This window comes from Xyrauchen texanus, chromosome 30 (genome assembly GCF_025860055.1).
Source record: "Xyrauchen texanus isolate HMW12.3.18 chromosome 30, RBS_HiC_50CHRs, whole genome shotgun sequence".
Taxonomy (NCBI): domain Eukaryota; kingdom Metazoa; phylum Chordata; class Actinopteri; order Cypriniformes; family Catostomidae; genus Xyrauchen; species Xyrauchen texanus.
The window spans coordinates 3,927,835-3,944,648 of record NC_068305.1 but is presented as its reverse complement, the minus strand read 5'-3'; the positions used below and the strand labels follow the sequence as shown (position 1 = coordinate 3,944,648).

The 16,814-nt window shown below is 36.5% G+C and overlaps 1 protein-coding gene across 4 annotated transcripts in view; it reads right to left on the bottom strand.

Moving 5' to 3' along the window:
* Positions 1-12,119, bottom strand: part of snx14 (sorting nexin 14) — a 45,662-nt gene extending 33,543 nt beyond the window's left edge. For all 4 annotated transcript variants that reach the window (XM_052098286.1, XM_052098288.1, XM_052098287.1 and 1 more), the window contains exons 1-11: positions 11,974-12,119; positions 11,214-11,349; positions 9,370-9,490; positions 8,332-8,408; positions 7,997-8,075; positions 7,863-7,906; positions 7,678-7,765; positions 7,512-7,596; positions 5,084-5,240; positions 2,197-2,272; positions 70-114 (exon numbers count right to left, since the gene is read on the bottom strand). In XM_052098286.1, the coding sequence (XP_051954246.1) occupies positions 70-114; positions 2,197-2,272; positions 5,084-5,240; positions 7,512-7,596; positions 7,678-7,765; positions 7,863-7,906; positions 7,997-8,075; positions 8,332-8,408; positions 9,370-9,490; positions 11,214-11,349; positions 11,974-11,980 (915 nt within the window). In that variant the 5' untranslated portion in view covers positions 11,981-12,119. The remainder of the gene's footprint in view (positions 1-69; positions 115-2,196; positions 2,273-5,083; positions 5,241-7,511; positions 7,597-7,677; positions 7,766-7,862; positions 7,907-7,996; positions 8,076-8,331; positions 8,409-9,369; positions 9,491-11,213; positions 11,350-11,973) is intronic.
* Positions 12,120-16,814: the final 4,695 nt, after the last annotated feature.

Genomic DNA, 16,814 nt, shown 5'->3' with positions numbered 1-16,814 from the left:
ATGACTGCAGTTTCTAACAGATATTGACAGTGATTAAAAAGATATTGGGGTTATTTTATGTTAACTCACTGGAGTATCATCAATGAAGATGAGCACCATGTGATTTACTGTGTCCTGCACAAAAAACAATTCAGTTCATTACACAATTCAAAACAACAAGATCTGCACAGACAAACAATATACATTTATCTTCATTTTATTACATGTAGTGCCCCCCAAGCAGTATCTGAACACTTACACCACACCTAAACATGCATTTTATACAAAATAGCAAAGCATGTGGCATCTGCATTCAATTACTGCTACAGTTGTTCTCAGCCATTTTTGCAATTACTGGTGTCAAGGTGATTTTAGTGCGTGCATGAGGTTAGTTCAAGTCAACTTCACACAGGCATCCTAACAGAATAACCACAGGTGGAGTTCTGCACACTAAGGTTTGACAACCACAAAATGTCAATAACATTTATCTTCATTTTCAACAGTATACAGTGGCATGCAAATGTTTGGGCACCCCTGGTCAAAATTTCTGTTTCTGTAGAAGATGAATTGAACTCCAAATGGCACAAAGTTAAAGATGAAACATTCTTTTCCACATTTTAAGCAAGATTAGTGTATTATTATAGTTTTGTACAATTTTAGAGTGAAATAAAAGGAAAGGAGCATCATGCAAAAGTTTGGGCACCCCAAGAGATTTGAGCTCTTAGATAACTTTAACCAAGTTCTCACACCTTAATTAGCTTGTTAGGGCTACAGCCTGTTCACAATCTTCATTTAGAAAGGCTAGGTGGTACACATTTCAAAGCTTCATAAATGCCCTAACTCCTCAAACCTTGTCCAAGCAATCAGCAGCCATGGGCTCCTCTAAGATGCTGCCTAGCACTCTGAAAATTCAAATAATTGATGCCCACAAAGCAGGAGAAGGCTATAAGAAGATAGCAAAGCAATTTCAGGTAGCCGTTTCCTCAGTTCATAATGTAATTAAGAAATGGCAGTAAACAGGAATGGTGGAGGTAAAGTTGAGGTCTGAAAGAACAAGAAAACTTTCAGATAGAACTGCTCATTGGCTTGCTAGAAAGCCAAATCAAAACCCTGTTTGACAGCAAAAGACGTCCTGCATCCTCACCACAAAATTCAGCGTCAGAAGTTTGCAAATTAACATCTAAACATGGCTGATGCATTTTGGAAACAAGTCCCGTGGACCGAGTAAGTTAAAATATAACTTTTTGGCCACAACGAGCAAAGGTGTTGGAGAAAAAAGGGTGCAGAATTGCATGAAAAGAACACCTCTCCAACTGTTAAGCACGTGGGTGGATCGATCATGTTTTGGGCGTGTGTTGCAGCCAGTGCCACATTTCACTGTTCGAGGTAAGAATTAATTCAATAAATATCAGCTAATTTTGGAAGCAAACATCACACCATCTGTAAAACCGCTGAAGATGAAAGAGGATGGATTCTACAACAGGATAATGATCCTAAACACACCTCAAAATCCACAAATGGACTACCTCAAGAGGCACAAGCGGAAGGTTTTGTCATGGCTTTCACAGTCCCCTGACCAAAACATCTTCGAAAATCTGTGGATAGACCTCAAAAGAGCAGTGCATTCAAGACAGCCCAAGAATCTCACAGAACTAGAAGCCTTTTGCAAGAAAGAATGGGTGAAAATCCCTAAAACAAGAATTGAAAGACTCATAGCTGGCTAAAATTTTGCTTTAGGCACTTTTCCTTTTTTGTTATTTTGAAACTGTAAAAGATAGAAATAAAAAAGTAATATTACTTAAAATATTAAAGAAATGTCTCATCTTTAACTTTATGCCTTTTGGAAATCCGGTCATATTTTACTCACTAAGCCATTCACAGCAACAGAAATTTTGACCAGGGGTGCCCACATTTTGCATGCCACTGTATATATTATTTTATTGTTTCAAACCTAATAAACTTATTTTTATGCAATGTTTGCTTGAAAAGTGTGTTTGTGCAGTCTATCTTTCAAATAAATGCTACTTGGTTTGATATTTTGTTATATAATTCAAAGCCATTCATACATGATTAAGTGTGACTGAAGTGATCAAAAAATTCTCTGGGGTAACTGTATCTGGCATGTGAAATGCTACTATTGCTACATAAAAAAAGAACCACAGGCCTAACTATTTGGGCAAAACTGATTAATATCCTGATTTCACGTTCTTCACTCACAGGGTCGGCTATGAAGTCCATGATAGGGAGAAACACAGAACCTGTCATGACCTCTCGAATCAGCAGAGCCAAAGATCTGAGAATAAACCACAGAGTTTCAATGACTGTGGCAGAAAACATGACCTGATCCTCGTTACACTTTCAAACAGTAAGTTTTACACACTTAAATCTAACCCCAATACAAGGGGTGAGCGACTAAATGACTAAAATCATACATCACGCTATGAGGAATTTTATGTCACAGTAAAATTATACATCAATATAGTTATTTTCGCTGGACATTCAACCAAAAAAAAAAAGGGTTATATATTAAATGACCCAATTAAATGATCAAAAATGGTTTATACTGTATATCGAATGACCAAGTACCAATGCATTTTTTATTTTTTTGCTAATTGAACAAGACCATTCTTCTCTTTTGAATATTTTCTGTTTTTATTTAGAACTTGATAGAAAACTAGGAACTTTTTTAACAAAAAAATGTTTATAAAATAAGAACTTTCATCATTGCCAGTTTTACTGAATCCTCCCTTGTTTATATTATTTAACAAATGTTTGTAACCAAGTGAACTTAAATTAACGGAGTTGTTTAATGCTTTCAAGCTTTCCTTAATTCTATTTGTGTTGGGACAACATTAATATTTTTGGTTTGATTAACTGAAAATGGCTGAGGGATTTCTAATTCCCATGCAATGCTTTGCTCAATATTGAGAGAAAATGAAAAAATTAAGTGTTATATAATGTGTCTTTGTGCAAGATGATTGTAAAAGGTCAGACTTGTAGTGTTTAATGTTTTGTTGAGTTGACATTTAGAAGAATTTCTGTAACGTTGGGAGTTTTGTGGGATACCATCATGGTGAGGAGTGGAGCTTTCACTTAGTCTGAGGATAGGTACAAGTTGAGAATGCACTATTTTGCTTTACTCATTGAGCAATTTTATAGCGTTCCCCAAGATCAGCTTAGTCCGACTGACTGTCTTGCAGTGCTGCCCAGTGCATCTCTGCGTGTGTTTAAAGAGAATCTCAGTAATAAAAAAAATTAAAAAAATAATAATAATAAAACACAATTCACTCAACGGTGCCGCGCCATCGCGTTATTAGATTGAAAATGTTCTGGGTCTGGAAAATGTTCTGGCCGCCTTCTCGTTGTTCTGGCGGCCATACATATCATTACTTATTTCAGGTGGGCATACGTAAAATCCTAAAACAGATAGGAGGGCATACGACGTATGCCTGCGTATACCCTAGACTACACGACCAGAAGCTGTTTCTCTGATTTTCTATCATTACCTCTACAAGGCACTGATCCCTCTTGTTTGAACAAGTCTTGTGACAGCAAAAGCGCATTTTCTGCTTGTTTTTCAGCATTTATGAATGTTAAAATGAGTGGAAGAAGAAACAGTTCCCATCCTGCACAAGTATTTGCTAATATAGCCTAATCCAATTTATTTACTTTGAAGCTTATGATTATTGTTCATGGTAACCAAATAATAATGTCCCTAGTTTAAAAATAAATAATTTAGAATCTCTATTTTTGTGTGAGGATCGCTATTTTTGATACTACACCATAGGAAGTATCGTTACTTTAGTATCGATCCACGCATCCCTAGAATTAATGCATTTAGCATGCTAGCATTTACTGAACTAGCTAGTTAATCATGGAATATGATTCATTTCTGTTCATTTAACATGTCTAATTTAGTTGGGTTTCAATTATGTTCCCTCTACTTGAAGTATTTAAATTAAGATTACATGGTAGTTTTAATTTAAGAAAACCAATTTCAAACACGTAGAACCACTGTCTATGATTGAATCAATTTCCGCCAAAGAGCTTTTTTTTAGTGCTGGCATTAATTAAGACTTAAGTTAAAAGGATAGTTCACCCAAAAATGAAAATTCTCTAATCATTTACTTACCCTCATTATATCCCAGCTGTGTATGACTTTCTTCACCAGAACACATTTGAAGAAACAAAAACAACATCTAGCCTCAGAAGGTCCTTAAAATGCAACTGGATGGTGATCAGACTTGTGAAGCTCCAAATATCATAGACAGTCAGCATAAACGTCATACGATTCCAGCAGTTGAATTAATGTCTTTTAAAGTCACTGACTACCACCCCTGGAGTCACGAGTTCGAATCCAGGGTGTGCTGAGTGACTCCAGCCAGGTCTCTTAAGCAACCAAATTGGCCTGGTTGCTAGGGAGAGTAGAGTCACACAAGGTAACCTCTCCATGGTCGCGATTAAGCAGTTTAGAGTTTTTAGAAGTATTTAAATATTTATCTTATTCACACCAAAAGCAATCATGTCGAAGACTTTCATTTAACAGCTGGTGTCTTATGGATGTCGTTTATGCTGACTGTCTGTGATTTTTGGAGCTTCAAAAGGTCTGATCACCATCCACTTGCATTTTAAGGACCTACTGTGCCAAGATATTTTTCTTCAAATGTGTTTGGCTGAAGAAGGAAAGTCAAACACAACTGGGATATCACGAGGGTGAATAAATGATGAGACAATTTTCATTTTTGGGTGAACTACCCCTTTAAAAGTCTCAACATGGTAAAACTAATTAAACTTACAGCTTGGACCATGAACGAGAAACATTTGAAGCTGCTGTAAAATAGTCAAAACCCACATTTGTGATCACAAATAAACTGAATTCTATATTGATACAGCAAGTTATGATGGCGTTTCACTACATTTGTTTTTGGTTGACTTTGGGCAAAAATAACTATACAATGTTATATAATGCCACAAAAGGATAGTGGCATAAGATTTGGCATCATTAACCCCAGTGTTCTAGTCTCTGTTATAATAAAAATACCTTTTTATTGCTTATGACCCGACTATGTATTGTAGTTAATAAGAGTGTGTGATTTGCAGTCACCTGCAGTCGGTTGCTTTAGGAGGCATGACGTATGGAAACAGCAGCTCTGTGAGTTTCCTCAAGTAATGCAGCTCATCTTTACGGCCACGCAGAGCTACATGAAGATCTGCACCATACTCTGCCAGTGCTGCTTGCTGAAGATCTTCTGCATTCTTTACTGCACACACACACACACACATGTTGGTGCGGCTATCCTTATGAGGACTCTCCAGACATAATAATTTGTATACTATATGAACTATAGATTCTATCACCTAACCCTCACAAAAACCTTTCTACATATTTACATTAAAAAAAAATAATAATAATTTATATGTTTTTAAGTGATTTGGAAAGTCACTGGAAATGTCCTCATAATCCACATTCATAGCATAATACCCTTGTAATTACTAGTTTGTAGCCTAAAAAACTATTCCCTGTAAACCACCAAAACCCACCCACACAAACACACCCGCACAAACACACACACACACACACACACACACACACACACACACACACACACACACACACACACACACACACACACACACACACACGTTGGTGCGGCTATCCTTATGAGGACTCTCCAGACATAATAATTTGTATACTGTATGAAATATAGATTCTATCCCCTAACCCTCACAAAAACCTTTCTACATATTTACATAAAAAAGAAATAATAATAATTTATATGTTTTTAAGTGATTTGGAAAATCACTGGAAATGTCCTCATAAACCACATTTATAGCATAATACCCTTGTAATTACTAGTTTGTAACCTAAAAAACTATTCCCTGTAAACCACCCAAACACACACGCACACAAACACACACGCACACACACACACACGTTGGTGCGGCTATCCTTATGAGGACTCTCCAGACATAATAATTTGTATACTGTATGAACTATAGATTCTATCCCCTAACCTTCACAAAAACCTTTCTACATTTTTAAATAAAAAAAAATAATTATATGTTTCTAAGTGATTTGGAAAATCACTGGAAATGTCCTCATAAACCACATTTATAGCATAATACCCTTGTAATTACTAGTTTGTAAACCAAAAAACTATTCCCTGTAAACCACCCAAAAACCCACACACACACACAAACACACGCACACACAAACACATGCACACACAAACACACGCACACACACGCACACGCACACGCACACAATATTAATTAACAAAGTCAAAGTTTGGACAAAACACTGACTGAATTTATGTTTCTCATGATCTTAAAAACCTTGATCCATGTTATTATACTTAAAGGCTTAAAATCAGTTCTGGAGACAAATAAAAATTGTGGCTTCACAAGTAGAGTATAGAGTACTGTTGTATAAATCTACCTCTTTACATGCACATTTAATTTTATGAGTGTAATCAATGCACCCTCTGGATATATCTTATTTGAAAGGAACTGAATGTGAAGTCAATTTCAATTTGAATCATTTTACAATTGAAGTCTTGTTCAAACATTTTCATACTCCCAATCATTTATGCCATTTGTATTGCTTTATGAATTCTAAATACAATAAAATAATATTTTCACATTTTTTGTGTAATTTGGCAAAATAACAGCATAATGTGATTTCAACCTTGAATTTTCTTCAAACATCACTTGTCTCATCTTTCATCTTGTTTAATAAGTACACTAACTTCTGAAAAGACATTATATGGGGCAAAATTGTTAGTTGTGGTGGAAATTACACCAAAACTGTAGGACAGGCATAATTTTTTTGACAAATTGAAATCATTTTCCCACAATAAATATTGAAGTGGTTTGTTTATTTCACTCTTAGCTTAGCTTAAAATGGATTTTTAACATGTTAAATTAAAAGTCTGGGTCTGGAGATAAGGCTAAAACAATAAAATCTGCCCATAAAAGGCATTTTTAAAAATACCAAAAATAAATTAAGAAGGCCTGGTAAAAAGTATCCATAACAGTTTTAATGAGTTTTCTATATAACAAAACGAAAAACGTTTAAATTGGTTCGCTTTGATGACATCAACCCATGGCACATGAAAGAGCCCAAAGCTGAAGAAACACCCATTCTGCATATGGGGTACATCAAGTGCGCAAATGATGAATGTTGAGTTACGGATGTATTAGATTACTGACAAAAATCTAACAAATTCATCAATCTAATATTACATGTAAAGATATGTATCTGATATATTTTCACACATTAGTGGCCCAGATGGGGTAAGAAAATGTGACATTCCGTGTGAATTGTGCGGTTCACACCATCATCCTAAAAACAGACCTGCGTAACGTGAAAAAAAATAAGGTTGAAGTTTGCCTGAACACTCAATCTATTGTTTTATCATTTCAAACCTAAAAAAAGTCTACTGACACTCTTTATAGAGTTTTATAAGTATAAGACATTTATAAGTCTCCAAAATAGTCCCTGTTTTACAAGTTGTCATGACAATACGCACCTTTATGATGTGTTTTAGCAATGATCTCAATGTGCTTCATAGCAGCTTTAAGCATTTTAGATATCACAAGTGAAGGAACATCCACCTACAGAGACAATTTTCAATTAGTATGCCACTTTAGAAATCTAGAGAAACACTAATATGTGTGCATTAGTGTAAAGTTAACCTTTTGTGCACGGTGAGCCAGAACTGCAGCAAAGAAACGAATCGTCTGTCTCAGTTCATCCACACATCCCTCATCATCTGTAATATCTCTGATCACAAAAAAAACACCAAATATATGAAACGTAAGGTGAATATATGGCTTATATTTTCAGCAAATTTAGCACTGAAAGCAGACTTGTGTCATACCTGTACCACGGATAAACAAAGTTCTCCAGAACTAACTCCAGAACCTGAAGATCAGTCAAGAAAAGCACTAAGTGTGATTTATTCATAATAGATATAATAAATAATTCCACTTAAGGCTGGAAATATGGCTGTACCTCTGAAATACTGGCATCCACTTGGGACGGCACTTTAAGGTCCAGCCATGGCTGATAGTTTTCCAGGAGAAGTGTAGGTCTGTGCAATAAACACAAAAATACTTCATATGGAGTTTCAATCATGGATTTATTATTCAATCAAACAGCAAAATTATAGTTTTTTAAGTTATAACTCTAAAAGTAGTGTTTAACATTATCTCATGGACATTACAGTGCCAATGACCAGAATCAAGTATTCCAGAAAGTTTGGTTAAGCATTTCTCACTTCTTTTTTGATGTTGGAGTGAAATATGACCCAAACATTGTGAGAGACACACTGTAAGTGTGTGACATACCTGTGACGTGTGCACTGGTGTTTGCCACATACTGCACAGCTGTGAAACAGTGGAAATAATTCCTGCTGCTCCTGTGCCTGCACACATACAGCACATATGAATCATTCAATTTGTTATGAGTTCTTTAACATCAAGTAGATCATAGAAATGATCATCAAACAAATCATCTTAGAATTACGGGCTCTTAGAATGAGTACTTGAAAATTGATGTAGATCTACAAGCGTCATAAGGACACAGACTTATGCAGTCACCAACAGAACTGTATAAAAAAAAAAGTTAATGTTGAGATTCTTACACATTATGCAGTAGTATAAAATGTGGCCAAGACTCTTATTTTCAATTGTATTTATTTTTATTGAAATGTAATTTTATTATAACCTATGGGTCTATTTATCATATCAATTATATATACAGAGAGAGAGAGAGAGAGAGAGAGAGAAAGAGAGAGAGAGAGAGTGATGGCTTATAGTTAAAAAGTATTGTATTTCATACCAAAAGCGATCGTGTCACTTTAGAAGACATTCATTATCTGCTGGAGTCGTATGGACAACAGAGTGACTTCTAAAAATTGCTAATACTTCAATATATTTATTATATGCTATTATTTCAGGAGCTCAGCTTGTTTTCTCATGTTGTTTAATCTTACTTATTCAAAATAAATATATATTGTAAGTAGTTAATACATTTTTCAAAATAATTGAATATTTGGTTAAAGTTTGGTCTGTTATAGTTTGAAACGAGTTTTTGTCATTTTGGACATTATATTCATCTAAAATGTGTAATTTTACAATTATCAAACATTTTAGTCAAATTAGTAAAATTGACCAAAATTAATGAATATGACATGATGAAAAATTGACTACATTTAAAAGGGCATTTTCATCAAAGGAAAAATATTATCACCAAAATGAATTGAAAATGACGGTGTGAAAATGAACACTGGTGGTCAACCAGTCACAAACATGTGTACATCAGCTATTTTACAACTGCTTCACCATGGCTCTTCCAAACAGAACTATCAGTTTATTAACACTTACCTTCCTCTTGGTCCTTATAGAGGTGAGAATATTAGGCAGCAGGTATTCCGGACTGAGTGAGCAGTAGAATGTGATCACTCCAGCCAAAAATGACCAGAATATCATCAGAATATGGAGATATCTGGAAGAAAGATAGAGATTACACACTGCTGTGACCAGTGGGACAGCAGCCCACTCTGAATGACCCTCATAATGGGATTACACCATCCAAATGGAAGATAATGTTTTCAATATTCAGTATTAAGTAATTGTCTGTTCCAAACATAGCCATGGTCATTTAGAGATGGGTCCTCACAAAGTTTCTTATGAACAAGCCAACCATATGTCACGAACCCCTTTCCTCTGCCCCATCTCAGCTTCCTCACACACGCACACTATCTCCCTTCTCGCACACAGGCACTCCGCGAGCGTGCTCGCTTCCCGCTCCCTCGCTCCGCCCCCCTGAGCGCGTACGCTCTTTTTCCTCCATCGGGCTTCCACGCCCGGTTTTGCTTTTACGAGCTCTCGCTCGTAAACGATCTCCTCCCTCTGGCGCACTCGCCTCAATCAGCCTGAATATTATGACCACTTGCACTCACGCGCTTCCTATCTTCACACATTAGGTACACCTGCACTCGTCTCGTCACCTGTCATTGTCTACACCTGCACTCGCCCCTATAAATACACTATCCCTCCGTTTGAATCCCGTTGGTTATTGTATTTAGATTCCCGTGTTTTGACCCCCGCTAGTCGCGTCTAGTTTTGACTTCCCCACTCTTGATTACCCCCTTAGTTTGCCAACTCCCTATTCCTCTCGTTTCCCTGTCTTTCGCTCCCGCTTATCCCGTCTTGTCTTGTCCATAGTTGTTAACTGTTTTCCCCACTTCGACCCCCGCTATCGTTCACCTCCCTCACTAGATCTGCCCCCTTGTTCATCTCTTTGATTCCCCGGCTCTTGACCCTACGCTTCCCACGACTACTCTTCATTGGATTTGCCCCTTGTATGTACTTTTGCCTGCCTGCAATAAAACGCAGTTTTTGACTTACATTGTGACTGTCTCAACTTGTGTGCGTTACACCATAACAGACGTGACAGTAGTAAAGACAGTCTGTTTAATTGTAAGGTCCAAAGAGATGGTGGATGGTCACGTGACTGTTTGAAGTGGATTTGATGAGGAAAATCTCATTTAAAGGGATAGTTCAACCCCAAAATGAAAAATCTCTTATCGTTAACTCGCCCTCATGCCATCCCAGATGTGTATGACTTTCTTTCTTCTGCAGAACACAAATAAAGATTTTTAAAAGAATATTTCAGCTCTGTAGGTCCATACAATGCAAGTGAATGGTGACCAGAACTCAAAAGGTCCAAAAAGCACATAAAGGCAGCAAAAAGGTAATCCTAAAAAGATGGGTGTTGGTGAGAAACCCACATCAATATTAGTCAAGTATTTTTTTACTGTAAATCTACACTTCCATTTTCACTTTAACATTCTGTTATGAAAGTGACTTTCACAGTCAGCCACTTACTGGTAAAAAAAATGTTTTTTAATTTAAAACTTAAATATTGATCTTTTTCTCACCCACACTTATAATTTTGCTTCAGAAGTTATGGATTAAACCACTAGAGCTGTATGGATTACTTTTATAGTGCCTTTATGCTCTTTTTGGACCTTTGGAGTTCCAGTCACCATTCACTTGCATTGTATGGACATACAGAGAGGATATTTGTTTAAAAATCTTAAATTGTGTTCTGCAGAAGAAATAAAGTCATGCACAATGTGGATAACATGAGGGTGAGTAAATTATGAGAGAATTTTCATTTTTGGGTGAACTATCCCTTTAAATCTGCTTGTGAAGATACTCACTGGTTGAGTATGATGGTGGAGGAGATCATAAACATGAAGATACAGAAGATAACAGGATACTGATGGGCAACATCCTTAAAGGCATCCAAGCGCAGATGCCTCCTCACAGAGCCCACCAATGAGTCCAACATTATACCTACCAGACACAATATATCACAGAATATTACATCACTGAATCTTCCCTCCTAATCAGTACTGTGATATTACAGTGATGATACTGAATGACAAAAAAGTACCATAGTGTGCTATGGTACAGCTACATTTTAGTTTTTTGGTGACATGCACCATGGTAATCTTGGATGTACCCTGGAGTATATGAATTTCAGTACTTTGTCAAAGTACCTCTAACCCATGTCATACCATCACCGTACCATAGTAACACCACAGTTCTTTTTATAGAGGACAATAATTATCATATTCATACACCGTCTTTTCATGGAATATCTAAAAACATGGTAATACCATGGTACTGTACCAAAATATACACCAATTTATATTTTAGAAACCAAGCAGAGTAAGATTACCACGTTCAAATATAATGGTTTTTACATAGTTAATGTCCAAAACAAACTGTACCACAGTATTCTTGAGAATTACCTCGAAGAACCATATAAATACCATAGAACATTAATTTTAAGACATTGGTAAACAATGGTCTGATCATCAATGATGAAGATTTAAATGAGTCCTGCAGATGTAGTCGTGTTGTTGATCAGCGTGAAATGTCATTTTAAGTGCGCTATTATTGTTGTTTACTCACCTGACATATGATGATCACAGGTCAAATATGAACTCTATAGGCATGTGAACACATCATCGCATTACTGTATCGGTCATCCGCTAAATGATTCACATGATCAGATTACTGATCAATAGCGAGAGTTTAGACACTTCCCTACCTGGTTTGTTATGACGACTGCAGCCGGAACACCCATCAAAATAAAAGTCACCCACGACGCCTCAGAATATTGGTGTATACCGTCATTTTTCCGGGGCTTCTGCCCCGAATGTTTTGACTGTAGTCCCCCAAATGTAATTTTAAATGTAGGCAACACAAAGTTTAGGTTCAGCTCAACAACAACAAAAATATTTCTGTATGAATATGCAATAATATTCATGACGCAGCCTGTCACACAGGTCTTCGAAGAATGTAGGTTACTAGCAATAATATTGCTACATTTTGTTTGAAGTTCACGTGGCATGACACCCTCCGCCTCTCGCTACTAGAGAGAGGCGGCATGTGTCACTCTGGAGGAAAAATGAAACGTCAAGGAAAAAAAAACAATGCAGCCTTTTGGACTTTATTGAAAAGAGTAATAGTGAGGATTTACTGATGTTACCTACAGGTTTAGCTTAATGTTTTTAAACTTGTGGGCTAGTCAAGGGCATTCAAATGTAGGGTGACCATACGTCCTCTTTTTTTCCCCAGACATGTCCTCTTTTTCGGACCTTAAAAAAGCGTCCAGCCGGGATTTCTAAATTTGCGAAAATGTCCGGGATTCGGCTTTAGTTGCATTATGATGTGTATCTGGTCTCTTTGTTAGTCCCGCCTTCTCGCACAATAATTGGTTGAATATAAGAGGCTTGCAGCAACTATTGGCCAAATTCCTGCCTGTCAATCTCTCCGTGAAGCGCTATTGTGTTCGGCATCAAATAGTTGCTTGACACTGATAATAGCAGCAAATGGCAGCTGAGAGTGGAAACAATGCCCAAACTAAGGTGCAAATTTACAGAAGATTTTCTCAAATAATTCCCATGCTTTCGTCCAGGTCGAGGGAAGCAGAATGTATGACATGTAAAGCTGGCACTTATGTGTCAGTTGCTAATAAAAGTGCAAGTGATTTAGAAGCACGTATTAGCTCTGCGAAGCATAAAGGGTCAGCAAAAGGAGAAAGTTCATCAGGTAAATTAACGGACTTTTTGTGACCAGGTAAAATTGTTATCATTGCTTCATTTTATATAATAGTAATAGTAAACATTGCATCACATATTTTATTTTAGTACATGGACATTCAAAAGAATGTTGGACATTTATATTTATTATGTTACGCTAATCGTGACGTATTACCAGTGGTGAACGCAAAGCATTTTGGGAATCCGCGGCACAAACAGAAGGCGCCAGACTTGATTGCATGGAGGGAAGAACGCAGTGTTCAAGATGCCGTCTACCTGCTGTGTTATAAACTACAATAGTCGTTCTCACGATAGAAGTGGCATAAAGCTTAAGAACGGAAAATCCTTTTATCGTTTTCCAGCGTGGAAAAATAATAGTACAAGCCATGTTTCAGAGGTGACAAAAAGTGCGACGAATGGCATGGATAGCAGCAGTAAGGAGGCCCAAGATTACCTTCGATAACACTCCACCACACATGATGGTGTGTTCAAAGCATTTTCACAAAGTTAAATTACAGAGAGTAAATGTTATGTTGTGGGCAAATAACCAGCGTGTTTTGTTTGATTTAACCAGACCATTAGATTTGACGTTAGGCCAATGTTAACTAGCATGAAATGGCTAGAAAATGAGCTTAAGTTACCAATGTACTAAAGTGTAACGTTAATCAGTTTTAAATGTTGTACATCTAGGCTACATAGCAATTTATTTGGTGACTGTGTTTGCAGGCAAACCTGCCTATGAAATGTTGGAGTGTGATCCTGAGTGGGCCTGGGATATTTGGTGCCTTGTGAGGGGGAGGATAAGACTTTGCTGGATAAAATTGTGGTTGTGTGCTGTGCTTTGACCAATATGTGTCCAAGTATTGTTGTGAAGCCGTCGTGTTAGAATTATACACCATGCTCACATCTAATATGTAAATATGTTTTTTTTTTTCCAAAAGATTTTGTAATGTCACTTCTCACATGTAATGATTTTTATCCATCTCTGTAAATAAAATACACAAAGAGTGAATTAAATTCTGCCTCCTTTATCTGTATTAAGGAAGAATTGTGCAAAATCAGTTTGGATTGCAATACACAATTACATAAATTAAATGGTAGTAACAACCAACTTCATTTCAGTTTCTTTACATATTTAACATGTAAATACATTTAGATGAAGACATTTATAAAGAGTCCATAGAAAAGATAACTGGAAATGTATGAGGTAGGTTGTGGGTGATAAGTCACAGACATGTGCAAGCATCGCATTGCCATAACTCTTCTCTGGCTGGTGCGCTGCTGAATCCCACGCAACCTAAATGGAACCACTGTATAGGACAGTTCTGATTATCGCAAGCAACCATGTCTGCAAACATTCAGGCTGTCTGCAAAAGCACCACAACACAGCCTTTTCAGGTTGACCTCCCCTGACCAGTCACTATGCTCCTAAGAATCCAGTCCTTTGATTCCCTTTATTTTCTCGTCATATCTCGTCTTTGCATTAGGATGTAGTTTTAGGCGGTATGGTCCGAATATGTTTTCTTTAGCCCGCTGCATTTTGTAGGATTATATTCTGTTTTTCACGCTAATTTTTTTTTTTATTATTTTCATACCACTAGCCTGCTATGCGATGCCAGCCCATGTAAACGGGCCAAACATACCCATAATTCTTTGCGTTCTGATGACGTTGCCGCACAGTTGGTCACGTGTCTTAGCAATCTCTGTATTAAAGTTTGCATTCACAGTAGCACTGTTTTGAACCCTATTATAATGGGGTGTAGTCTGCATGGGGTGTGCTAGCCCACTTATGCTAGTAACTAGCAACTGACTAACTTGTTGCTCATATGAGAGTAAACTAATGTTACACCAAAATAAATTGTTTTACTGTTTAATGATAAATCAGCAAATTAGCCATTTTTGAGGTACACATTGAAATTACCAATGAACAAATGTACTTCAGTATTTCCCATTAATTGACTTGACTCTGGCAACCCGCCAGTTTCATTTGCCCCACCACGGTCTCATAATGAACCAAAAACATTTTTACACTTCTCATCTAAAATATTTTTGCCCTTCTCAGCAGGGGCGGGTCTACGTGGTGGCCAGGGGCACCGCCCCCCCCCCCTGAAATTCGATTGGCCCCCCCTATAAGACGTCTTGTGATTGGTTCATTTTACGGCCAATCAGTTTATAGACTCTACTGAAGTTCGTGATTCAAAGAAGTTTTTTTTTTTTTTAAAGCATAATACAGTCATCTTTATTGCCAAAAAAAAGGATACAAATCACAAGTGACTTATCAAAATATACATAACAATTTTCTCAAATAACTACTGTTATCCTTCAACAACACAAACAAACAAGGTACATCAACAAATCTCTGAATATAACCTCAATTGTTCAGCCATAGTTTGAGCATAGCTAGTACAAAGAACAGAAAACACACTATGAACAAACCAATAATTAAATAGAAAAAAAAAAAAAAAAAATTAAATGAAAAAATAAATAAAAAGGGACTTTTTAAATTAATTTAAATGTATCCAAAAGAGAAATCAGTTTAAGGGCTTTCTGATTTTTAACAAATTTTAAAGATTTGCACAAGAGTTTAACCTCATTCATCCAGTGATTAAAGTTGGGTTTAGATTTAAACCATCTGCATTTATGAATGAAAAACCTTTCCAAAACATAACAAGAAATTAATAACAAAATCACAATCTTTGTTTTCCAGACAAACACCAAACCTAATTAACTTCCACGTGAGAGGTGGGAGTTCAACCCTCCTAGACCTTAACCAGTTCTGCACCTCACTCCAAAAGGGGCACCAGATCACAATCAAAGAAGACATGCTCTAGATTTTCAATATTTGTTTCACAAAAAACACAATTATTCACATCAAAATTAAATTTAAATCTTAAAAATTCTTTAGTAGGATAAATCTCATTTAAAATTTTGAAGTTCACCTCCTTAGCTTTAGGACGGAGAGGAAAAGACAAATCATTTTTCCTAATTTTTTTTATTTCAACCTTATCAAAATCTTTAAGCACGTATTCCCGTTTAATTGGGTTTGGGTAATAAGCCTGTAAAAAAAAAATTCTAATGACTCTATTTGTAAATTTTTTATCACAAAAATCATAACCTTCTAAGGAGAGAGGTCTCAGTACTGGGGAGATTTTGGAGTACAACATGTCTTCTTCAACCATTAATCTTAACGGAATTGGTATAGCTCTAATCATTCTATTAAAAATATTAACGGTACACTGTACTTGGAATTTCTCATAAAACTCTCTATACAGTAACAAATTTCCATTATCATCCAAGAAATGGGCAATAGCCCAAATCCCTTTAGATATCCATTCCTCAAGATATACAGATTTTCTGCCAAATTTTATATATCTACTATTCCAAACTGGAGTGTTGTGAGGAGTGAAGTTATGTTTGAACAATAGTTTCCAATAGAGCAGCACTTGCTGATGGAAGGATGAAAGTTTAACTGGTAACGAGGTGCACTCAAAGTCACAACATAACAGAAAGTGTATTCCCCCCAGTTTGTTAAAGATAGCATTGGGGACAATAAACCAAAAGGAGTGGCTATTTTGAATGAAGGATTTTAACCATTTCAATTTCAAAACACCATTCATAATGTCAAAAACGATAGCATTCACCCCACCGTCTTCATATTTTTTAATCATGTCCTCCTTTCTAATGTACTGACACTTATTTCTCCAAATA